At 40.8% G+C, this 26,837-nt stretch overlaps 1 protein-coding gene across 5 annotated transcripts in view; it reads right to left on the bottom strand.

Annotated features, from left to right (window-relative positions):
• Positions 1-448: 448 nt before the first annotated feature.
• The window catches only part of PHF3 (PHD finger protein 3), a 72,918-nt gene continuing 46,529 nt past the window's right edge, over positions 449-26,837 (bottom strand). For all 5 annotated transcript variants that reach the window (XM_065402255.1, XM_065402254.1, XM_065402252.1 and 2 more), the window contains 8 exons: positions 26,213-26,329; positions 17,764-17,895; positions 17,085-17,220; positions 15,458-15,653; positions 11,760-11,907; positions 9,164-9,253; positions 8,080-8,275; positions 449-3,485 (listed from right to left, as the gene is read on the bottom strand). In XM_065402255.1, the coding sequence (XP_065258327.1) occupies positions 1,285-3,485; positions 8,080-8,275; positions 9,164-9,253; positions 11,760-11,907; positions 15,458-15,653; positions 17,085-17,220; positions 17,764-17,895; positions 26,213-26,329 (3,216 nt within the window). In that variant the 3' untranslated portion in view covers positions 449-1,284. The remainder of the gene's footprint in view (positions 3,486-8,079; positions 8,276-9,163; positions 9,254-11,759; positions 11,908-15,457; positions 15,654-17,084; positions 17,221-17,763; positions 17,896-26,212; positions 26,330-26,837) is intronic.

The following is a 26,837-nucleotide window of genomic DNA, read 5'->3' as shown; positions in this document are numbered from 1 at the left end:
AGAAGAGGTTTATTCTACACCAAAGTGCAAAAAGCTGTGTTCATAGGTAAGGCAATGTATTCAAACTTCTTTATACACAATATTCTTAAGTAAAAATAATTAGACCAAATACTGCAAAATAGTATGATGGACAGAATAATGTAATGGTAGAATATTTGTTTTTCAAAAGCAGATTCAACAAAATGAGCAATATATTGTATTTTTTTTTTTGAAAGTATAAGAGAGAGTAATATTTTGGTTTTAAAAAAAGTATCAGTGGATGCCAGTCACCATAAAATCTGAACTGCTCTGTTTATTAAAAGCCCTGACATGGTAAAAAAAAAAAAAAAAAAAAAAAAAAAAAATCACTAGTCATGAAGTGTAAAGCAAAGCTACAAGAGTCATTCTACATCTTTAGTCTACTGCTTCATACCTATGAAATCAAACACACAAAGTATGTGAGAAAGTTTTATCATTTTTAGAATCAAAATATCCCTTAAAATATTTACATTGTACAGTAAAAAGGATAGCAAAACACAAGATAATGTACAAGCTTAGGTATTCAAGTTTTTGAAGCATGAAAAATTATGGGAAAATTAACTGACTAGTAACAAATCAAAGTTTAAAGAATATAGTTTAAAAATGTTCTTATTAAAACAAGTGCAGTTTAAAGCAATAACATTTGGACAGCTCAGCCTTCTAATTTCTGGTCACAAACTGCTTCAGATGCTTGGGAAATACTTGATTACTACTGGAAATAATGCTGAATTCTTTTATTGTATTACTGAATCATTAAAAAAACTTCACACTACTCAATGTATGTTGTATTTTGTGTTGTAATGTATGAGGGATACTAAGACTCTGCTACAGTCCTCAAAAACAGTGCAATTTAAAAACAAGGCTATTATGTGAAATTCATTTTTAAATTTACTGGAGCATCTTAAAACAGGAGAGAGCACAAATTACCAAAGGCAGCAACTATAATGCATACTTGACTAAAGCCAACTTCATCAACTAAGAAATTTCTAAGCCTTTATTGCATATTAATAAAAGAAATCTTTAAAATTTTGAATATACAGCAATGTAAAATTCTGAAAAATATTAAACTATTTCTAGGGATAGTCGGTATAATGTAAAAGAAGATGAGTATTGGTACACAGCTTTGTACCAAAACACAGACTTGTTTTTGCAAAACACCAACAATGAATAAAAAAAGATGGCACAATCCTAGCAGGCATTTTTACAAAACTTTAGGACACAACTAACAATTATTTAAATAGGATTTTGAAAGACTGCCTGCTCTTTTTACCTTTTGCTTTTAGCTCTGTCATTGTGGTCCCTGTCTTTGTGATGTCTGTCTCTGTTCTTTTCACTTTCTCGTTCTCTCTGTCTCTCCCTACTTTTCTCCCTCTCTTTATCCTTTTCATGAGAATGTTCTTCACTTTTAGGTTTATCTATCTTTTTTTCTGGATTTCTACTCTCCCTAGAGGATTTTCCATCAGATCCCCTATCACTGTGTGAAAGTCGTAACCTCTCTTTGTCTCTATGTCCTTCCTCTCTGCTTTTTTTTTCTCTCTCTTTTTCCTGGTTTCTGTCTTTCCGTCTATTCCTTTCAGAATCCTGTTCCCAGTATTTTTCACTGTTGCACTCTTTTTCATGTCTGTCTTTCTTTTGATGGTGGGATTCACTATAAAACCTTTGTCTATGCTGATCACTTTTTCCCCTACTGAACCCTCGCTCTAAATGTTGTTCTTGTCTGCCCCAAGGGTCACTATGGCGTCTTTCTGGTCTCTTATTGTCTTTACTCTGATAAAAGTTTTCTGGCCCTGGAAATCTTGATTGTTTATGAGCCAGCGATGGCCCTTGCACAATGGGTCCAACATAATGTGGTGGCTGACCTGATAAATGAACAACAGGTGGCCATGGCATCATAGGATTTTGAGCGAAACCAAAACCTGGAGGAGGAAGAAGTGGAGGTGGTAGATGAGGAGGAAATCCAAACATGGGGCTGTTCTGGGGGGGGAAGTTAGGAGGTGAAAGTGTTTGAAACTGAAAACCAGGTAGATTAGATTTAAGATGCTGAAAATTGTGCTGCTGAGGTCTAACTGGTGAGAAGTTTCCACTCATAACTGGGCTGGGGACTTTGGAAGTGAATTCAGAATGAGAAGAATTTTCTTTTTCAAAATGAGATGAGGTTGTTGCTGGTCCTCTTCTAAATGAGTGCACTGTTTCAATATTTTTCATCGGTGTATCTTCCTGTAAGTGTTTTGTCTCTTCCATTTGTGAAGCACATACATTATCTGTTTTAGTTGGAGCAGAGGTACACTGCATCTCAGATGTCTGACTACCACTTTGATACACGTTTAAGCCCTTTTCTCCCGACTGTTTATTTTCCATCTCCATTTGCTCACTTCCAGAGATGTCTGATTGTATATTTTGTCTTTCTTCATTTCTGTTAGTATCCCCCTCCTTATTTTCTGAAGCATTAATCTGTTGGCTTCGTCCAGCTGCTTGTCTTGGGTCCCTTTTAAGATTAATAAACTGTGGAGATTTGGAAGTATTAGCAATCATACTTTCAGCAGAACCTATGTTAACATTGTTATCACCACTTGCTTTACCTGCATTTGATGAGGAAGAAGAGAAGCTAGAATTTGTGGTCCTTTTGCTTTCTTGCAAAACATTCTCTGTGTCATACAGCTGCCACTTTGGATCATTTTCTTTACACTCCTCAGTTTCCTTGCTCTGTGATTGAACAGATAAGTTTGCTAAAAATGCTTCTGTAGAAACATCTGGTGGTTTTCCCTTAAGACTTAAACTTATCAGAGTTCCTACAGTTCCTGCAGAACATGAGGTCCCTGCAACTGGCGTGTCCATTGTTACTGTAACATCCGTGGATTCTTGTGAATCATCTAGTCTAGTCTTAGTTTCTATAGCTTCATCAGCAGTTTCTTCAGCAACATTCATTTTTTCTTCTTTTAAGCTTGTTTGTTCAGCAAATAAAGGTATTTCTTGACTAGCACACTGGTCCACCACTGACTGATGGTGTTCATATATCTGTCCTGTAGTACCCAAAAGACTTTGAAGAATATCATCTACAGGCAGTGGTTTACTTGCTAATTCAAGAGTAGAAGACTGATTTTCCCATCCAACGAGAACTCCAGGAAGAAATCTCAGTGGCTTTGGTGGCTCATGTTTGATGCTTTCTACTACAGGTTCAATAACTGCTGGCATTTCTTCTGTATTAGATTGTTGAGGCTTATTTCTCTGCTTATGTAACACAGTTGTGAAGGAATTAAAAAAATCATTTTCTTCCTCCTCTTCTTCTACTACTACTTCAGTACTAGAGACATCAGGTTTGCTCGGTTTGCTTTTTTTTTCTGGCGGCAAGTTACTCGGGGCATTTTCAGGGATTTCATCCACAACGCTAGTGCTAGCACTAATCTGTCTCTTCATTTTTTGGCGAATTATCAAACCCAATAACAGATTCGGTCGATGTATTTCAATCCCTGTATAAAATCATAAAAGCAATTAATAAATGAAATACATTTATCTGGAGACAATCATTTTAATAAAAGAATAACCTATCGTGTCTATAGTATTCTTTGGGTCCCATTAGCCCCCCTCGCCCAAAAGAGCTGTTCTATGTGAAAAATTAGTTAAACTTCTTCACGCTTCTTAAACGATGTAGCAAGGACTGCTTCCCAGTATGCTCTCTCCTGTATCTAAAGGTACTGTTTCAGGTACTGTATCTAAAGGTGTTTCAAAGGCATAAGGCAACCAGACAGCTGGCTCAAGCAGTGCACCTCATTTTCATGCCATTGCCTCATAGGAGGCAAATTCTGCCCATCAGGTAGTTTGTTTGGGATAACTTAGGTTCCCTTAAAAATGGGGGTCTCCTTTTAGCAATCTGAGTCAAACATATGGGCAATGATAATGCAAGCTTACCATCAACTCTGCAGAACAATGCACCATATTAAAACATAGCAAAAGGTTTAATTTGGGATATTTTTAAATATACCTAAAATGAGCATAAGTAATCTTGATATCCAGAAGGACTGGCTTAAATATAGGTAATGGCTATACTACAATCAAAACACAAACACTGTCAATCTCTTGCCCTCATATTTAAATGAATTTAGCCCAGGGAAATCCTTTAACAATAAAAATGAACACTCCTCAAATATCTTGGCCTAGATCCCCAGCCCCACTACAGCAGAAAGGGGATATAAAATCCACCTTAACTAGTTACTTGGGTTTTCCCCCAATTCAAAGTAGAGGTAATCCTTTGGTTGCACAAACTCCCCTTTCCAGGGCTCCAGCATAATCAGAATGGCCAAGCAAAAGCAGGTATGGTTGGAGCATCAGTGTTTTCATTAAGAAGAAAACGGAATATAAAAATAGCATAACAAATACATAATTTTTCAAAGGGTCAATGTCAAGGTTGTTCAGCCTAAAAAAAACAGCTCTACACAAGAATGTCTTACCATAAAGAATATATGTATATATATTTTAGGTTGGCTAAGCCTTGCTACTATGTAAATAAGTAAAAATTTCAAATGCCTGACTTGGAATGCAAAATCTAAGTATACAGCTTGTCATTCTGTAACTAATATTTATGTATACAAGTGCTAACTGTGATTTTTTAGCATAGAATTTCTCCCAAGTTTCACTTAAATAATAATGATTCAATTGAGGTTTATTCAGATTTTTGTATGTGTAGGGATTCACAATATTAACTTCCAGAATAAAGAAGTGAAACAAATAGACCTTAAAGGGAAGAATGCCAGCTGTTCTACTGAACATTCTACGCCCAACAATCATTTCCCCAAATGGGAACAGAAAATCATAGAATCGTAGGACTAGAATGGACCTCGAGAGGTCTTTTAGTTCAGTGCCCTGAACTCACGGCAGGACTAAGTATTATCTAGACCATCCCTGACAGGTGTTTGTCTAACCTGCTCTTAAAAAGCTCCAATGACAGTGATTCCATAACTTCCCTAGGCAATTTATTCCAGTGCTTAACTACCTTGATAGGAAGTTTTTCCTAATGTCCAACCTAAACCTCCCTTGCTGCAATTTAAGCCCATTGCTTCTTGTCCTATCCTCAGAGGTTAAAGAGAAAAAAAATTCTCCCTCCTCCTTGTAAAAACTTTTATGTACTTGAAAACTTATGTCCCCACTCAGTCTTCTCTTCTCCAGACTAAACAAACCCATTTTTTTAATCTTTCCTCACAGGTCATGTTTTCTAGACCTTTAATCATTTTTGCTGCTTTCCTCTGGACTTTTCCAATGTGTCCACATCTTTCCTAAAATGTGGTGCCCAGAACTGGACATAATACTCCCGGTGAGGCTTTATCAGCACAGAGTAGAGCAGAAGAATTACTTATCACGTCATGCTTACACCAACACTCCTGCTAATACTTCCCAGAATTATGTTTGCTTTTTTTTTGCTACAGTATTACACTGTTGACTCTCAATTAGCTTGTGATCCACTATGACCCCTAGATCACTTTCTGCAGTACTCCTTCCTAGGCAGTCATTTCCCATTTTGTGTGTGCACAAGTGATTGTTCCCTAAGTGGAGTACTTTGCATTTGTCCTTACTAAATTTCATCCTATTTACTTCAGACCATTTCTCCAGTTTGTCCAGATCAGTTTGAATTTGAATCCTATCCTCCAAAGCACTTGCAACCTCTCCTAGCTCGGTATCATCCACAAACTTTATAAGCGTACTCTCTCTGCCGTTATCTAAGTAATTGATGAAGATATTAAACAGAACCAAACCCAGGACTGATCCCTGCAGGACCCCATTCAATATGCCCTTCCAGCTGGACTGTGAATCACTGATGATTATTCTCTAGAAACAGTTTTCCAACCAGTTATGCACCCACCTTGTAGTAGTTCCATCTAGGTTGTATTTCCCTAGTTTGTTTATGAGAAGGGCATGTGAGACAGTATCAAAAGCCTTACTAAAGTCAAGATAGACCACATCTATCGCTTTCCCCCTATCCACAAGGTTTGTTACCCTGTCAAAGAAAGCTACTAGGTTGGTATGACACGATTTGTTCTTGACAAATCCATGCTGATTGTTACCTATCACCTTATTATGTTCTAGATGCTTGCAAGATGCTTAATTATTTGCTCCATTACCTTTCCAGGTATTGAAGTTAAACTGACTAGTCTGTAATTTCCCGGGTTGTTCTCATTTCTCTTTTTATAGATTGGCACTACAGTTGCCCTTTTACAGTCCTCTGGAATCTATCCCGTCTTCCATTAGTTTTCGAAAATAATCACTAATGGCTCAGATATCGCCTCAGTCAGCTCCTTGAGCATTCTAAGATGTATTTCATCAGGCCCTGCCAACTTGAAGACACTTATCTAAATAATTTTTAACTTGTTCTTTCCCTATTTTAGCCTCAGATCCTACCTTATTTTCACTGGCGTTCACTATATTAGATGTCCAATCGCTACTAACCTTTTTGGTGAAAACAAACAAAAAAGTCATTTAGCACTTCTGCCATTTCCACATTTTGTGTTATTGTTTTCCCCCCCACATTGAGTAATGGGCCTACCCTGTCCTTGGTCTTCCTCTTGCTTCTAATGTTTTCTTGTTACCTTTTATGTCTCTAGCTAGTTTAATGTTATTCTGTGCCTTGGCCTCTCTAATTCTGTCCCTACATGCTTGTGTTGTTTGTTTATATTCATCCATTATAATTTAGCCTAGTTTCCACTTTTTGTAGGTCTCTTATTGAGCTTCAGATCACTGAAGATATCCTGGTTAAGCCACGATGGTCTCTCGCCATACATCCTATCTTTCGTACACAATGGGATAGTTTGCTCTTGTGCCCTTAATAATGTCTCTTTGAACAACTGTCAATTCTCTTGAACTGTTTTTCCCCTTAGACCTCCTTCCCATGGGATCCTACCTACCAACTCCCTGAGTTTGCTGAAGGCTGCCTTCTTGAAATCCATTGTCTTTATTGCACTGTTTTCCCTGCTACCATTCCTTAGCATCATGAATTCTATCATTTCATGATCACTTTCACCCAAGATGACTTCCACTTTCAAATTGTCAACCAGTTCCTCCCTATTTGTCAAAATCAAATCTAGAACAGCCTCTCCCCTAGGAGCTTTCTCCACCTTCTGAAATAAAAAATGGTCTCCAATATATTCCAAGAACTTATTGGATAATCTGTGCCCTGCTGTGTTATTTTCCCAACATATGTCTGGGTAGCTGAAGTCCCGCATTACCACCAAGTCCTGTGCTTTGGATGATTTTGTTACGATTTTTTTTTTTTTTTAAAAGCCTCATCCACCTCTTGTTCTACCATGACATCACCCTTGTTTTTTACCCATTTTATCCTTATCCAGAGACTTTCAACAAGACTTTCAACAGACCACCACTGCAGTGGACCTGGGCACCAAAGGTGCACATATAGGTGAGTTTTCTTCCCCACAATCCAGAACCCTCAGTATCTATAAAAGCTGCCCCAGACTCTCACTACTGCTAGCCCCAAGCAGGACCAAGGAACCAGAGACATGACTTCACAATGCCTACACATTATGGGTTCACTTCTTCAAGCTGCACTTCCCTCACCTAAAGCCTTTGTCTAAGCAAGAAACTAGCCCTGGTTTAACTAAAAAGGGTTTTTGACTCAATTTAAGGTTTATCTACATGAGAACATCCATGAAAATAAATCAGAGTGAATTTGAATAAACCTCTTCCAGAAGTCACTTGCACCACTCTATTCACTGAGCTGTACTAAATATCAGACTTTCTCTCACCTTTCCCTCTATCCCCTGCCACCTGGCAGTGTGGGTTAAACATTAATCACAAAACTTTTTTTGGATTAAATATTTAAACACATTAATCCAAATAATTTTATGGGTTGGAAACTGGTTTCCAATCTGTTACAAAAGATTCTCATAATACCAGGACGATCAGTAATGTTTTATTCAAATAAGATGTGCAATACTCAGTTTGCTCAAAAACACTGTTGTAACTTAAAACGTTAAGCTTTAATTTTCAGGTACATTTCGTATTCCATTCCCGGGGGAGGTGCTACTATATGTAAATTTCCAAGATCTCTATTGTACTTACCAGGTCCATCAAAAGGTACAAGATGATGTGGAATTTTGTCTGAGGCACCTAAAGGGATAAGATACAAATCCTTCACTTGCTTCATGTTATTGGCCGCTACACCATAACGCTTCCTGCTGCTGAAGTATGCAAACAGCAAAGCATAGGAAATCTGATCCTCTTCAGTTACCGGGGTGAAGCGAACTACACAAATTTCCTGTTTAAAAAAGGAAAAAAGGTAGTGCGAAGTGTTTACAAATTGTTTTTTTTTTTAAAGTAAATTTTAATAGTGCTTGGTCTTCAAGTAAATATACAATCCACAGAAAAGGGGAAACAACTGACTAGAAAAAGGAGGAGATGACAAAATACAGTAGAGAGACAGAAGAGTAGGAGACAGCAGAAGAAAGTCTCTCTGAAGCATTAAGAGAAAACAGAATGAGAAGCTTCCAGAAAAAAAAAATTACTGATTGTACATGACAAAAAATTAAAATATTTTCTGTGTCTGCTGATTCTTGTATACCAGCTTTTTCAGAAGGCATCCCAAATTTTGAATATTTCAAATTTTATTCTACCAACATTCCTTAGGAATATGTATTCTGCACCATTTTTAGTGTTTAAGATATATCATTAATTGCTACAGTGGAAAGGCAAGAACCTTAACACCAGGTATGGGAAAGGGGAAGGAGAGGGAGGAACTCCTTGTCTTTTCTCGCACACAAGGGCAAATCAGAACCACCTGACTAATGTCTGTATTGACTTCAGCTGGGTGAAAACTGGAGAGAGCGGAATGGAGGAGTGACAAGCCAGAAATGAACAGTAGGAAGGAGGGATAAGATACACTATCAACTCCAAACTCCAGGTCCCAACAAAAATATCAACTACCCTCAAATTGGATTATTTATATTTAAGCATCACAGTAGAAATGGCTCTTCAAGAGGGATTTGAGCAGTGAGAGGATAGCAGCCTCATGTATCAGTTTTTGCTGTGTACATAAAGTCATACTATTTTCAACAGAGAACTGTTTGAAAACATTATATATACACAATATTGGCACTGCAGCAGACGGTTAAAGTCTTCTAATTTAAAGTATAAGTTTCTTCCTTACCTTGGTCCCTGAAGCTTTTATTTTTTCTACATACTCCCAAACAGTGTGAGGTGATATCCTGCCACCTACTTGGATACTATCTGGCAAGTCCTGTCAGAAAATCAGATATACAATTTGAACCCACTGTATCTACTGAAATAGATTTCAAAATAATAGAGGAACTTGACTCCTAAACGCTTATATTACATAGGATTTAGTTTATCAGCAGAAGTTATGCCACTTCAGGGAAACAAACTAGTTTGCATTAAACCATGGAGTTGGGTTTTTCAATATAAAATCAATAATGTGTAATGGAATCCACAGTACCTCTTGCACACTTCTACACCTGTAATTATACATCACTAACAAAAGGTATAAATAAAAGATTTTCAGTAGGGCTGTCGATTAATCGCAGTTAACTCACGCGATTAACTCAAAAAAATTAATTGCAGTTTTAATCGCACTGTTAAACAGAATACCAATTGAAATTTATTAAATATTTTGGATGTTTTTCTACATTTTCATATATATTGTATTCTGTGTTATAATTCCAATCAAAGTGTATATTATTTTTTATTATATTTGTACTGTAAAAATTATAAACAAAAGAAATAGTATTTTTCAATTCACCTCATACAAGTACTATAGTGCAACCTCTTTGTCGTGAAAGTACAACTAACAATTGTAGAATTTTTTTGTTACGTAACTGCACTCAAAAACAAAACAATGTAAAACTTCAGAGCCTACAAGTCCACTCAGTACTACTTCTTGTTCAGCCAATCGCTAAGACAAACAAGCTTGTTTACATTTACAGGAGATAATGCTGCCCTCTTCTTATTTACGTCACCAGAAAAGTGAGAACAGGCATTTGCATGGCACTTTTGTAGCCAGCACTGCAAAGTATTTACGTGCCAGATATGCTAAATATCCGGATGCCCCTTCATGCTTCAGCCACCATTCCAAAGGACATGCTTCCATGCTGATGACGCTCGTTAAAAAAATAATGCATTAATTAAATTTGTGACTGAACTCCTTGGGGGAGAATTCTATGTCCTCTGCTGTTTTACCCACATTCTGCCATATATTGCATATTATAAGCCGTCTCAGATGATGACCCAGAATGTGGTATTCATTCTAAGAACAATTTCACTGCAGATTTGACAAAATGCAAAGAAGGTACCAATGGGAGATTTCTAAAGATAGCTACAGCACTCGACTCAAGGCTTAAGAATCTGAAGTGCCTTTCAAAATATGAGAGGGACGAAATGTGGAGTATGCTTTCAGAAGTCTCAAAAGAGCAACACTCCGATGAGGAAACTACAGAACCCGAACCACCAAAAAACAAAATCAACCTTTTGCTGGTGGCATCTGACTTAGATAATGAAAACGAACATGAAAAAATAATTGTTTGAAATTGAGGCACAGGAGTTAATATACCATAAACCGTGTAGGGGTTTTATAACATATCTTCCTATAATGCTACAGTGTATTGCATGCTTTGCACTGCACTAAGTAAATGTAATCATGCTAACAGAGAATCTAACTCTGATTATAAAGCTGAAAAGGGTACTGTGTCTGATTCATCTTGCACAAATACAGAGCATTGTGATACCTTTGATCATATTTTTATTCCAAAAGATTACTGTTATAAACATTTTATAACCCCATCATCATCTTCCCTGTCTCAGACTGTGAAGAGAATATAACAAACAATGAAAAATGACAAAATTTAATCTATAAAAAGGTACAAAAAAATCAATTTATATTATTATGGTATAAGAATTCGGACCATAACTGCAGAAGGACTTATAACAAAGGATGCAGTTTATGTTATACAAATTGTGATTGCCCGCATGCTCAGCAGGAACCACAGTGGGCACTCTTCCTCCATATAACAAGGTTTTTGCTTGCTTAAAGAAAAATTTGTTTAATGTAAAACTGACCTAGCACTTCCTCACCGCTAACCAGAACATGAACACCACTGAGGCTATTCTTTCAAAGGCCAGTTTTGTCTTGCCTCTCTCCTGCACTCTGCAGAGAGAGTGATGTACGTTATGGAGAAGAAGAAAGGGCACCAAAGCAAGGTAAGGATAGTTTAATCTTCACAAGAGCAGCCCTGGAAGTGTTATTGCTCAGATTGGTATGGCAATCATTTTAATCGACAGTTCACATAAGTTTAAAATTTAAGGAAAAACAAATGTTTGCTAAGCATACGTGTCTTAACATGTCTAGTTGATTCTTCAATCCTCTGATTATTTGGGTTCACTTGCTTTGGTTGGCTTTACAACTACCCCTGTATTTGGAAAGGTATTTCAAGAAACACAAAATAGGAGAGGAATGTCCTTAAACACTCCAAAAAAGCTTACATCTTGCTTGGTAAACCATGGGATCCTTTGAGGCAAGCTTAAGTATACTTACTGTTAAATAAATAAATACTTATCTAAGTCAATCTGCCAGTACAGTATTTAACATAATGATCAGACTTCACTTTTCAGCTCAGTACAACTACGATCCCTTTATTTGATCCCAAATAAGTGACAAAGCAAATGAATAAATAATTTAAATTAAATTTTCATTCTTCGTAGTAAATATAAATGTTTGAACAAACATACAGTACCTCAGTTAAATACTCAAAAGAGCCAGAGACTGGGTAGGCCTTGATGACAAACTTTGCTACAGAAGGCATATTGATAAAACCTTTCCAGATGAAGTTCAGTCGAGCCAGGAACAGAGTTTCACTTTCAACAGTACCAGGCGTCTCTGATCTAAAGAAAATGGGTTAAAAAAAATAATGACTAGACTGTGCCCCTTATAAATATATGTGATCAGGAAAATTAGTACAATACTTGAAATCCATCTCACTAAAAGTAGCTATATGAAAGTAAGATCTGTAGCATCCTTAGAATCATAGGGCTAGAAGGGACCAAAAGGGTCATTAAGTCTGTCGTGGGGTATTGACTTTTCAGTTATTTTGTTGAGGAACTTGTGTAGTTGATCATAAGGGAAAGGGGTAGACAGCCAGATTTTTGAGCTTCCAGTGCAGTTTCTAAAAATTACACGAAGGGTTGTCAGGTAACATACAGTACCTTATTTTGCCAGTCTCTCTTCTAAGGCTACTCAATTCTCCAGATTGAGAAGATATTTAGCAGACAGCTACAAGTGTACCTTCACAGGTTTTTTCAAACTTATTTTTTTAAACCTTGTCCATCTGCCACTCCCCATCGTTATCATCACACCCCTTTTCTGCATCACACCGTCTGTCCTTCCCCGTCCCTTCTCTCCACTGACATCATGTCCCCATCCTGGTATCCTCTCCCCTCTACAGTTTTCATCAGCTCTACCTGATCCTCTCCTTCTCCATCCCAATCTCCACCCCAGCACACACAAAGATCCCAAATCCACACCCTCCTCATCATCTCTGGTGACATTTGCTCAACCCCCACCCTCTCTTTATTCCCACCACCTCTACCTCCCACAACCAGCCCCACCCCTCTCAATTCACCATTCCTAACCTCACACACATCCCCTTCGTTCCCCACTCTCCTTCTCTCACTTTCTCTGGGGCACCCGCTCCATCTTTAAAAAGATCAGAGCCATCCACAATCAGAACCATCTATTAATATATTGCTCCCGCCCACTTCTGGCTCAAAGAGACCTGGATCCCTTCATCTGACTCTACTTTGCAGCTGCCCTCTCTCACAGAAGCCTCTCCTCTCACATTCTCCTCCCTGAATCTGACAGTGGTGGGGGCGTTCAGCTTCTCCTCTCCAAGTCCCGCCAATTCCAACCCCTCCCCCTCCTGTCACTTCTCATGGCCTAATCTTTTGAAGAGCACTGACGCCTCTCCTCCTCCATGTTGCTGTCACCTACTATCAGCCCAAATCCTCCCCATCAGCCTTCCACTCTGATTTCAACTCCTGGCTCGCTCTCTACTATCTTAAAAAAAAAAAAGCCCACCCTTGACCTCATTTGCCTCTCTAACTACTGCACCCTCTCCCTTCTATCTCTAAGCTCACTGAATGATCTGTTACAATCACTGTCTCGAGTTCGCCTCCTCCAATTTAATTCCCAGATCCTCTATAATTTGGCTTCCACTCTCACCAAAGTCTATTAATGACCTCTTCGTATCCAAATCTCAGAACCAGTACTCCGTCCTCATTCTCCTTGACCTGGTCAGCTGCTTTTGATGCAGCTGATCACATTCTTTTCCTTGAAATCTTGTCCTTTCTTGGCTTCCATGACTTTGTCCTCTCATAATTCTCCTACCTACACATCACATTCACCACTTTTGCTGACCAACTCCACCTCCATTAAATTATATAAATGCCCAACATGTACAGTAACACAATTCACACCACATTCCTCACCACTGCACTAGAACACAAAATCTTAATTCCAACCTTAGCAACATCAACATACATATCTTCTAAGCATCCCTGCACTCGTGAACTGTACAATGCATTATTTTCCAATGAGAAAATGTAAGGATGGAGTTAAGGTTTGTAATCACTGCAACCTATGCAATGTTATTATTTATACAAGAGTATATCATGTTTTACAGAGACAGCGCATGCCTAACAAAAAAATTACAACCTCATCTATGCACAAATGCATGAATTATAAATAGCCACATAAAGTTAAAGTAAACTAATCAGAGACAATGCTAGCGATGAAGAAATCTGTAAACAATAGAATCTCAAACAAACAAAATCCTGAGGGCCTGATTTTCAAAGGTGCTGAGCATCCTCAAAACCCCTTCATCAACTAAAGCTTCAGGTAATCGGCATTTCTGAAAATTATGCCCTGAATGAATGCACTCAAAAATATTAACACACTTAGGCTTTATTTGATTAGGAGAGGTTAGGGTCAATGGGCACCCCCAGATCCTCTAAATTAGGGACTTTCAACAAGAGAGTCCCCAGCTGATCATTACTGTCAGGAGAGAGAGACAGACATGGGGGGCGGGGAGAGGAGGAGGAACTATCTCCAGGACAGCTAGAATCCCCATATTTAGCTTTATACATCAAAAGTAGAAACCAAGCCATATTTAGTTTTATATATCAAAACCAATGCAATCTTTAACAAAGAGCTTTACCTTTACACTTTGCCATGTCATTTATAGGCATGTTCTGTATCCATCATCAGAAAATGTATGGTGGATCAATTTAATGAATAAAGATAAAGAATATGGGAAATTGAAGTTTAGATTCTTTGAAGGCTGGAAAGGGAGATTTCATTGAAAATTCTCAAAGAAACAAACACTACTTTTGGAAAATTGCATTTTTCCTATTATTTTGAAATATTTTAGAACTGCAATTGGTCTGTCAAAGTAATGCCACTTTACACTAGAAGAGGTACAAAAAGCCAGTTACTTAAAGAAGCATTTAGACAGTTTGATCACTGTGATGGGGTGTACCAGACCCTCTTAGGCCACCTGCTGGAGGCCTCCTGGCCCTGTCACACCCCACCCCAGAAAAGGGCAGTGGACAGGGTCCTCCAAGCTGCCTAGAGTGGCTATGTGGGACACAGATAATCAGAAAGGGGCTGCAGGGAAGCAGCCAATCAGGATCCAACCGGCTAGTATAAGAAGAGCTGCAGGGCCAAAGTGAGTTCAGTTACCTGCTGGAGCTGGATGGGCATGAATGGTGTGTGGCTGGCTGAGGGAGCTGCAAGACCTCGGACAGGACAGTGCTGGCAGAAGCCAGGGAGAGTGAGAAAGAGCTCTGGGCTGGTTGCGGGGACTCCATCGGGTAATGGTGAAGAAGGTGCAGGGCCGTAGGGAAGTGGCCCGGTGAATTAGAGCAGTGGCGCAGCTTAAAGGGACATGGCAGACAGCTGCTATATACAGGGTCCCTGGGCTGGGACCCAAAAGTAGTGTGCAGGACTGGGTCCCTCCCACCCCCATTAGCCACTGGGGGAAGTGGCCTGGATTTTGAGGCACCTCAGAAGGGGAACTGAACTCTTTAGTGGCCCAGCAAAAGACCCTGGGGCCTGAACCGCCCAGATAGGGTGAGGACATTGCTTCCCAGGAGAAGTCCTGCAGTATGGCTCAATACCAAGGCTGAGATCACTGACTACAGGACTAATTAAAGACCTAAGCCCAAGGAGAGCCACAAGGAGAGAAAATTAAGGCCCACACACACTTGACTAGGGGGTGCTCACGAGAGGTGAGTGTGCCCCACTAGTCGCACAGCATTCTCTATTTATAACTCATCAAATTTCATGTTTTTACTTACATTACTTACATTAATCTTAGCTTGACCGAACAATCATAAGGTTTTTTTTATACAGATATCACAAGAAGTTTATTGTTACCTTGGGATAGATGAGAATGCTGGCTTTGACAATTCTTGTTTATCGTCTTCTAATAATTCTGAGGCTAAAATATTTGACGTTGCAGAAAGTGCATCTGCTATGTTTTCTGCTTCATTGTCTGACTGTTTACGTGCAACTCCTACAGACACTTTCACATTTTTTGCAGAAAGGTCATCAGTAGGTGGTGCCATTCGACCTTGAGAAAGGGAATTAAAAAAATTATTTTCTACTAATAAAGAATTGGTCTTTATCTGAAAATAGGGAAAAGATACCAAACACTATCAAAGCTGGAAGAACTAAAGAAAAGCTAGAGCAGCAACGAGACAGGCACAGTTCCTATGGGAGCTCCTTCATTGACCATGCCGCCCTATCAACTTTCATACTGTCTGTAGGCCTTGCTGGACCATGACTAACCAAAGTCTGGAGGTGAACCAGTGCAGGACTTGACAGAATACCAGCTAACCGAGTAAGCACATTCCTGACCTGCAAGGATGGTACAGGAGCACACAGACTCCTCATAAAATAAGGAGGGAATGACAGGGATAATAGATGAGGATATTTTGTTCAAACTATAGGGTACAAATACAAGGATGGTCACTAGTAACATATGGAATGTAAAACATAACTTGTTTGTATCAATGTATAAAAGGAGAAGTCATAGGAGGAGGAGCAGCTTTGCATCAGTGTAGCCAGGGCCGGCTCTGGCTTTTTTGCCGCCCCAGCGGGGGGTCCGCTCTCCCCCCCGGCAGCCAGAGCGCCGGGGGGAGGGTGGCCGGAGCCCTGGGAGGAGGACGGCGAGCCCCAGCCGGGGCTCCGCTCTCCCCCCGGCGGCCAGAGCGCAGGGGGCAGGGCGGTGACCCCGGCCGGGGCTCGGCTCTCCCCCCGGCCGGGGCTCGGCTCTCCCCCCGGCGGCCAGAGCGCCGGGGGCAGGGCGGCGACCCCGGCCGGGGCTCCGCTCTCCCCCCGGCGGCCAGAGCGCAGGGGGCAGGGCGGCGAGCCCCGGCTGGGGCTCGCCGCTCTCCCCCCGGCCGCCGGGGGGAGGGCGCCAGGGGGGAGGGCGGCCAGAGCGCCGGGGGGAGGGTGGCGAGCCCGGCCGTGGCCCCGCTCTCCCCGGCGGCCGGAGCGCCGCGCCGCCCCCCCTCCAGGTGCCGCCCCAAGCACAAGCTTGGTGGGCTGGTGCCTGGAGCCGGCCCTGAGTGTAGCAGACAACACTATATTGACTGTGACGTTACCTTGTCATGGGCACATATGTGTTAAGTGTCCCTGTGACCCTTTGGACAGGGTGCTAATATTGTGCTTTGCTGACAATAAACCTAGCCAAGCCTGTGGTCTTTATTTATGAGTAACATCGAGGTATGCTGAATAAGTAAGCTACGCTGGTGCAGCTAACGCCAGTGCTCCATGAACAGCATAAGAGCAGCACAGACACAAAGCAGAATTAACAGCTCTGTCTCTTTAAAGTTTACTAGAAAAGTAAGATGATGCTCCTTCCTTATCTGCAAATTGGGGGGATAATGAGGTTTATCCATTTTTTATTTTTTTATTTTTTACTTTTAAGATACATGTTTGGAAAGCTTTATCTATATGGTAAGTGTTATTAATTATAATACACTTTTACTATAATTACCTATGCAGATTTTACAGTTAAGATCAAAGAGATGATTTTTGTGTTGACTTGTTGTATCTGGAAATGAAGATTCATCTACTTCTTTATCTTTTTCAATCTCTTCTGTCTTCTCTACCAGCTTTATCATAGTAGGTTCCTGTGAAAGGTCAAGCAATCAATTTCAGTTAATAGAAGACAATAACATTTATGTTCTATCAGAAATTCTTAATTATAATGTTATTTCAATTACCTCAGAGTCAACCACTTGGAAACTTTCAACACTTTCTTCTTCTCAAGTGAGAGACTTTTGCTTTGGTTACAGTTTATTATTATTTTAAAAAACACCACACACGTGCACACACAGCACAAGCATTTCAAAAGATTTAAGAAAAGTTAGGCTATCAAATGTCATGATTTGATTTCTCCACAGTAATAAATTAAGGTACGATTTAAAACCTGACTGTTGCCAGAGAATCACAAGAACACAACAAAAAGCCCTTAAAATTTAGGAGTTAAAAAACCACTACTAAAACCCTCTGTATAAAGAACAAAATAAAATTTAGTTATTTTAATATACTTTTAAAACAAAATTATATATAAGCCATCTGTATTATTTATGCACGATAATTATATTGCCTTTTTTATTATTTTTTTTTTTTAAAAACAAAATCAACCTTCTCTTAGAATTAAAATAAAGTACCTGAATTTCCATAGCTACTTCTTGTTCTTTTATTGGAGCATCACTCTCAATTTCTATTTCTCCTTTGTGAGTAATTTTTGTTATTGGTCGCCTTTCGACTTCCCTCTGCTCTTTCTCAATCATTTCAATTGTCTATAAAACAGTAATATTACATATATTTACACTACATTAGATGTGATATGGCATTAGAAGTGAATGCTTGGAATCTGAAATACTGAAATAGGACAAAAAAATTCCAGTTCACAGGTAATTTTAAGGAAGGCAAGTAGTTTTATGAAATACATACCCACTATAGTGTGTCAAATCTTCACCTGCCATGCCAATGACTGCTTATCATATATCATATCATAAAATAAATTACAAGCAAGTCCCTCTCCACGCATTTTAGGACATGCTACTTTAAGTAGTGTGTGTGTGTGTGTGTGTGTGTGTGTGTGTGTGTGTGTGTGTGTGTGTGTGTGTGTGTGTGTGTGTGTGTGTGTGTGTGTGTGTGTCTATATAAATACAACTTCGAGGACAAACTAAGAGATGTAGCATCTTTCTGTTGTTTCATTTTTAATCACATAGTCCCAATCTGGTTAACAGATTTCAGGTGTTATCTACAAAACAAATATCTATCTGCCAAACAATTCTGTTAAGGATCACTTCATGAATTTTGCAACAGGTTCCATCACAGAGTCAAAAAGCAGACAATTATGTTCTGAAACACATTCCATATGATAGACAACAACTGTTTCTCTACCAGGAACATATTTCAAGAATAGGATAACTTGCCTTGCCCCTCCTACTGAGTCAAAGAACTCAAAAAGCTCTATTTTTAAAGACAATGAATCATTATATTTGCTCTAAAATAATTCTGTTGCCCAGTGCATGAGACAGAATATTCTAACAATTATAATGGCAAGACTGAAAAGCTTTACACATGAGGGCTTTACAACTAAGGTGTTTCCAGTTACATCTGTACAGTACCTAGCACAATGGGGCTGGGGCCTCTAGAAGCTGCCACAATAAATAAGTAATCAAAGTTTCCATTTTCTCACTATATCTACTTATTTCCTCACCAACTCTTATCGAGGCAGCATCACTCCTAATTAAAAAAAACACCTGTCAGCTTGTTTGCACAGGTAATTTGCTACTATAACAAAAAAGCCCCAAGTTTCTCTAGTGTATGGCAGAACACACTAGGTCTAAATTCTCCAGCAAGGTCTCTGGCGTAGCAGATGAGAAATTCTGTGGCAGCCTCATAAAATTAAATCAGTACAGTATCCACGGTTATTGGAAAGGCACAGGAAGAAGTTTTAGATAAGTACATTAATTCTTTGGGGCGGGGAACTTTTTTGTTTGTTTGTATAGTGCCTTGCACAACTGGCAACATGACTGGGATTCCAAGGCACTACTGCAATACAAACAACAAAAAGTTAAATATTTAATCTTGAAATTTAAATCATCATCGAGTTTCAGAGTAAGCATCCCATTGTGCAGAACAAGGGCTGCTCACACTTCTCCAAGGTTTCATTGTGACTGCAAACTCAGCCAAACAGCACTTAATTGGCTTACACCAATTCTGAGCTGGAACATTTTCTTCACAAGCTTAGATTCTGATGAACAACTCTGCAGCAAAGGATGGGCTTACAGTCGCAATCAAACACAGGAACCAGAGTATGATTTCAGTTTACTGTGAAGAAGATATATTTTAAAAATTGAGATGTCAAGTGATCAAGGTCTGATTATATCTGAAACAGCTACTAGTCTAAGGGCACAGAATACAAGTCAATTTACACTGTTTAACTTATGTACCTGTCAACCTTACTAAAAGGTACACTCAGGTGGCATACATCAGTTACAAAAATCCTGTGCTCATAAAACTGCCTCTTCAACACATTTGCCCTCTGTATTGAAATTAAATTCTCAGCATTCTCCACAGACTATTCATGGTAAATACACTGCCAGCTGTGGACCCTGTCCTTAAAAAGTCTGACTACAGGCATCAAAGTTTCATGACCAACCAGCCAGAGAATCAGGAGGAGTTACCGCAATTACAAGAAGATGCATTCAATATCACAAGTGCCTAGAATGCAAGCAACATTACAAATTATCCATCTAGTGATTCAATTCATGAGGGCTAAGTTTATCTGAATTCACACACATGCAAAACTGTCTTACAACTTTACAACAAACACTATGGGGAGCTACATCTTCAGCTGGTGTAGAATAATGTAGCCGTACTGAAGTCAGCAGTCTAAGCCCTGGTCCACACGACGAGGTTAGGTCGAATTTAGCCATGTTAGGTCAATTTTAAAATGAATGCGTCCACACAACCAACCCCGTTGCGTCAAGGCTCTTAAAATCGACTTCTGTACTCCTCCCCGGCGAGGGGAGTAGCACTAAAATCGACCTTGCTGGGTTGAATTTGGGGTAGTGCAGATGCAAAATCGACGGTATTGGCCTCCGGGAGCTATCCCAGAGTGCTCCATTGTGACCGCTCTGGACAGCACTTTGAACTCCGATGCACTAGCCAGGTACACAGGAAAAGCCCCGGGAACTTTTGAATTTCATTTCCTGTTTGGCCAGAGTGGCAAACTCAGCAGCACAGGTGACCATGCAGTCCCCCCAGAATCATAGAGCTTAGAATGTTTCTACGCTCCCCCTATCATCTCCGTCCCTCAGGTTATCGCAGATTAGAAGGTGAAAAACACGCACTTGCAATGACATGTTTTCCGAGCTCATGCAGTCCTCCCGCACTGATAGGGCACAGCTTAATGCATGGAGGCATTCAGTGGCAGAGGCCCGGAAAGAATTAAATGAGCACGAAGAGCGGAGGCAGGATGCGATGCTGAGGCTAATGGGGGAGCAAACGGACATGATGAAGCGTCTGTCGGAGCTGCAGGAAAGCCAACAAGAGCACAGACCCCCGCTGCATCCACTGTATAACCGCCTGTCCTCCTCCCCATGTTCCATAGCCTCCTCACCCAGACGCCCAAGAATGCGGGGGTTGGGGGGTTGGGGGGGGGAAGGCTCTGGGCACCCAGCCACTCCACTCCAGAGGATGGCCCAAGCAACAGAAGGCTGTCATTCAAACAGTTTGATTTTTAGTGTGGATACAATAAGCAATGTGGCCTTTTCCTTCCCTCCTCCCCCACCCCACCCGGGCTACCTTGTCCGTTATCTATTTTTTTTTTTTAATTAATAAAGAAAGAATGCATGGTTTCAAAACAATAGTTACTTTATTTTGAAGGGGGAAGGGTGGTTGGCTTACAGGGAATTAAAATCAACAAAGGGGGCAGGTTTGCATCAAGGAGAAACACACACAACTGTCACACTGAAGCCTGGCCAGTCATGAAACTGGTTTTCAAAGCCTCTCTGAATGCGCAGCCCACCTTGCTGTGCTCTTCTAATCGCCCTGGTGTCTGGCTGCTCAAAATTGGACGCCAGGCGATTTGCCTCAACCTTCCATCCCGCCATAAACGTCTCCCCCTTACTCTCACAGATATTATGGAGCACATAGCAAGCAGCAATAACAATGGGAATGTTGGTTGCGCTGAGGTCTGACCTAGTCAGCAAACAGTGCCAGTGAGCTTTTAAATTCCAAAGGCACATTCTACCACCATTTTGCACTTGTTCCACCTATAGTTGAACTGCTCCTTACTACTGTCCAGGCTTCATGAGCCATGGGAGCAAGGGGTAGGCGTGATTGCGTGCTGCTGCGGCTGGGAGAGCAGCCTGAGGCAGAAGCCTCCAGCTCGTATGATATTCCAGGCAGGACTGAATCTCCATGAGACGAAACTTAAAGAAAAGAATGACCTGTAGTCTCTGGCTCCCATTCGGTGCTCTAAGAAGAGGATAGCCATGTCTTACCATCGACCTCACCGAGGTCTGCCAGGAGCACCCAGGAGATGTACGACGGCTATCAGTCCTACTTCACCATCTGCCGCGAAGGCAAGGAGCTGCTGCTGTGTAGCAATGCAGTACCGTGTCGCCAGCAGCACCCAGGAGACATACGGTGACAGTTAGCTGAGCGGGCTCCATGCTTGCCGTGGTATGGCGTCTACACGGGTAACCCAAGAAAAAAAGGCGCAAAACGATTGTCTGCTGTTACTTTCACGGAGGGAGGGAGAGAGGGGGGCCTGACAACATGTACCCAAAACCACCCGCGAAATTGTTTTTGCCCCATCAGGCATTGGGAGCTTAATGTAGAATTCCAATGGGCAGCAGAGACTGCGGGAACTGTGGGATAGCTTCCCACAGTGCACCGCTCTTTAAGTTGACACTAGCCACGGTAGTGAAGACGCATTCCGTCGACTTAATGCACTTAGTGTGGACATACGCAATCGACTGTATAAAATCGGTTTCTAAAAATCGACTTCTATAAAATTAACTTAATTTCGTAGTGTAGACATACCCTAAGTTACTCCAACTACTTCAGATTTGTCAGGAACTGTAGGTACGGCTAAGATTTTGTCATGCATATTTTTAGTAAAAGTCAGGGACAGGTCACGGGCAAAAAAGAAATATTAACGGAAGTCGTGACCTGTCCTTGACTTTTACTAAAAATATCCTGGACAAAATGGGGATCTACAGATCCCTATACCGTCTGAAGGGGCGAAACCGTGCAGGGGCGAGGAGCCCCCTGCAGCAGCTTGGGGCTGCAAGGTAAACCTGCCGCCTGCAGCTCCAGGGGTCCCTGTCCCTGCTGCCCGTGGGCGCTGGGTGTTGCAGGGTATCCCCATCACCTGCAGCTCCCGGGGCCTGCTGTGGCGGAGAGCTCGGGGATGCCACTGCCGTCCACGAGCTTGGGGGTGCCACCACTGCTGCCCGGGAGTTCCCTTGCTGCCCGGGATCCCTGCAACCTCTATGACTAAATCATAGCCTTAGCTGTATGATATAAAGGGTTAAATTAAATTAAAAAGAAAAAAATACATAGTTCTGTAGGTTATAAGAACTAAAGAATATAAGAACAGCCATTTTGGGTCAGACCAATCGTCCATCTAGCCCAGTATCCTGTCTTCCGACAGCGGCCAATGCCAGATGCTTGAGAGAGAATGAACAGAACAGGTAATCATCAAGTGATCTGTGTCCTGCTGCCAATTCCCAGCTTCTGGCAAACAGAGGCTAGGGACACCATCCCCATCCATCCTGGCTAATAGCGATTGATGGACCTATCCTCCGTGAACTTAGCTAGTTCTTTTTTGAACGCTGTTATAGTCTTGGCCTTCACAACATCCTCTGGCAAAGAGTTCCACAGGTTGACTGTGCGTTGTATGAAGAAATACTTCATTTTGTTTTAAACCTTCTGCCTATTAATTTCATTTTGTGACCCCTATTTCTTGTGTTATGAGGAATAAATAACACTTCCTTATTTACTTTCTCAACACCAGTCATGATTTTATAGGCCTTTATCAGATCCCCCCTTAGTCATCTCTTTTCCAAGCTGAAAAGTGACAGTCTTATTAATCTCTCCTCATATGGAAGCTGTTTCATAACCCTTATCATTTTTGTTGCCCTTTTCTGAACCTTTTCCAATTCCAATACATCTTTTTTGAGATGGGGTGAACACATCTGCATGCAGTATTCAAGATATGGGCACACCATGGATATAAGGACATATAAGGACAATATGATATTTTCTGTCTTCTTATCTATCCCTTTCTTAATGATTCCCAAAATTCTGTTAGCATTTTTTTTTGGACAGCCACTGCACATTGAGTGGATATTTTCAGAGAACTATCCACAATGAGTTCAAGATCTCTTTGAGTGATAACAGTTAATTTAGACCCAATCATTTATAGTTCAAGTTTGTTAGAACTCGTAAGAAGGCCTTGGGAAAAAAGTGACTTATTTGGAAAAACTGGACCTGAAAGATAACTGATAAGATAGAAGTAGAGGCCCCAATTATTAAAGATAGTTAATAAGAAAAGATTGTGCATGTTGAACCAATACTGACCACAAATCGGCCAAAATCTGATTTTACCTAAGTTTGCAATAGAATATGACATCATTTGTTTGTTAAAGGACATAAAAGGATGAACTCTTAGAAGGCTCATTGCTAATACCTGCCTAATTAAGTTGGAGCTGACCAATATGGGTCTAAACACTCCTGGGTTTAGTCTGTTGGTTAGTAGGGAGGGGCATCTCTCCCCTCCACAGCCCTGAGCGCCTGCGTGGCATTTAATAGGTGTCTTCCCAATAAAATAGGACCATCTGTAATCTCTCCCCCTTTCAACCTATGGCCAGAGTAACGTAGCTGCAGGAGACTTAAATGTGGATGTCTATTTTGAGATCACCAATGCTTTTCAAACTAAACTATTAAATTCCCTATAGTTTGAAGAAATTATTTCACTGTAATCATTCTCTTAAAACTGACCAGTCAGATTTTTAGCCTCTACTTACTTTTTTTGTTGGTGCAGGGGACTGCTCTGATGATGTGTCAGATATCAATAACAGATGCCTAAGCTAGGATTGTCAGATATGAAAAGTGTCTCCCCTCTTGAGGAAATCTGTATAAGTGTTAGGGTGACCCCAGAATCTTGCTACTAAATGAGGGTGAGGAGGAAGACATCAATCTTAAGACAGAACAGAAGGAGAGCAGTAGAAGCATCTGTACCGGGAAGGGGAAAATATCCGACTCCTGGTTTGGATGCAGAAGCTACCCCCTTATTTCACTGACACTACAGTTCAGTGAACCCTGCTCACCAACTCCTGTCCCCTTTCAAAGCAGCAACTGTCTGCATCTCTCACTAGGTGGGACTGTGGGCTTCTTGGACCACCAATCAGTAACATCAAATAGTTGGTTCACCTACTTTAAACTCTTTTCACCACAAAATGACTGAAATGATCCCATAATCCAGCTCTTCGCTCTTCTTTTCAAATCATAGAATCATAGAATATCAGGGTTGGAAGGGACCTCAGGAGGTCATCTAGGCCAACCCCCTGCTCAAAGCAGGACCAATCCCCAACTAAATCATACCAGCCAGGGCTTTGTCAGGCCTGACCTTAAAAACCTCTAAGGAAGGAGATTCCACCACCTCCTTAGGTAACCCATTCCAGTACTTCACTACCCTTCTAGTGAAAAAGTTTTTCCTAATATCCAACTTAAACTTCCCCCACTACAACTTGAGACCATTACTCCTTGTTCTGTCATCTGGTACCATTGAGAACAGTCTAGATCCATCCTCTTTGGAACCCCCTTTCAGGTAGTTGAAAGCCGCTATCAAATCCCCCCTCATTCTTCTCTTCTGCAGACTAAACAATCCCAGTTCCCTCAGCCTCTCCGCATAAGTCATGTGTTACAGCCCCCTAATCATTTTTGTTGCCCTCCGCTGGACTCTTTCCAATATTTCCACATCCTTCTTGTAGTGTGGGGCCCCAAACTGGACACAGTACTCCAGATGAGGCCTCACCAATGTCGAATAGAGGGGAATGATCACGTCCCTCGATCTGCTGGCAATGCCCCATCTTATACAGGCCAAAATGCCGTTAGCCTTCTTGGCAACAATGGCACACTGTCGACTCATATCCAGCTTCTCGTCCACTGTAACCCCTAGGTCCTTTTCTGCAGAACTGCAGCCTAGCCATTCGGTCCCTAGTCTGCAGCAGTGCATGGGATTCTTTCGTCCTAAGTGCAGGACTCTGCACTTGTCCTTGTTGAACCTCATCAGGTTTCTTTTGGCCCAATCCTCTAATTTGTCTAGGTCCCTCTGTATCCTATCCCTACCCTCCAGCGTATCTACCACTCCTCCCAGTTTAGTGTCATCTGCAAACCTGCTGAGAGTGCAGTCCACGCCATCCTCCAGATCATTAATGAAGATATTGAACAAAACCAGCCCCAAGACCGACCCTTGGGGCACTCCGCTTGATACCGGCTGCCAACTAGACGTGGAGCCATTGATCACTATCCGTTGAGCCCGACGATCTAGCCAGCTTTCTATCCACCTTATAGTCCATTCAACCAGCCCATACTTCTTTAACTTGCCGGCAAGAATACTGTGGGAGACCGTATCAAAAGCTTTATACACCTTTGAATGTAATAGTTACAGGGGAGTCGTTTCTTACGCAGGGGTTAGGTTCTGAAGTCAGCGCATAAGGCGAAAATCGCGTATAGTCAAAAGCTCATTGAGTGGAATGGCAGGCGGAATTGCCCGCACTACAGGTACAGTATTTAAATTGCTATTTTTCTCTTTTTTGTTTTGCCGGGCGCGTAGAGTTAAAATAGCGTAAGTTAAACGCGCCTATGATGCGATTCCACTGTACTACATTCACCTCTCTGGGCTTAGCAGATGGGAGTACGGTCTCTGCTCTTCCTTCCTCTCCTTAGCCAAGTCAAGTCCTATCCAATCGGATTTTTTTCAATAAGTATTTTGAATTTCCGAAAGTGTACAGGTAACTTGAAAACCAAATAAAACTGAAAGATCATTACACATCTCACTCTACAGCTGTAGTTGACAAATCTTACGTGTCTGTTTTCTCTTTGTCTCCAAGCAGCTAGCTCTTTAGAAGCCAGCTCTTCTGGGCTCATTCTTATGAGATGATCAGGGGTAACCTCTCCTTTCAGTACTCTCTTAAATAATATCTGGAAGAAGGACAAACATTAACTAGTGGTGTAAAAAAAAAAAAAGTTGATTTCTAACAACAAATCAATAAGCAGCAAATTATAACAGAGTAGCAGAATAACCTTTGGGAATATATTCTATACTTGATGCCAGCACTATACATTCTTATCTATAACCCATTATTCCTGGGAATACAAATTACTTTACAGCAATTTCAGACCTTAAGAGGTATTATTGTGGAAAGCATTAATGGGTTTTGTGGAGGGAAACAAATCTGTAGGCCATTAATTTTTTTCTTCACAGCGAAGCCAGAAATTGGTTAAACTTTTTTTCTTTAAACATTTCATATTTACAATTACGGAAACACATAATAGGATGATGTTCAAAGGAAAAATTAGCTTAGACCCACTGCAGCAGTGATTTCATGAAAGATATTTTTCAGATCTTTAAAAAGAATGTAGCAAATTCCATACAGTACTCAGCAGAAAAAGTGTTGGAGGAAGAACTATAGAGGCTAATCTGTACACA

The sequence above is a fragment of the Emys orbicularis genome, chromosome 3 (assembly GCF_028017835.1).
Source record: "Emys orbicularis isolate rEmyOrb1 chromosome 3, rEmyOrb1.hap1, whole genome shotgun sequence".
NCBI classification, from domain to species: Eukaryota; Metazoa; Chordata; order Testudines; family Emydidae; genus Emys; species Emys orbicularis.
This window is presented reverse-complemented; position numbering and strand designations above follow the sequence as displayed.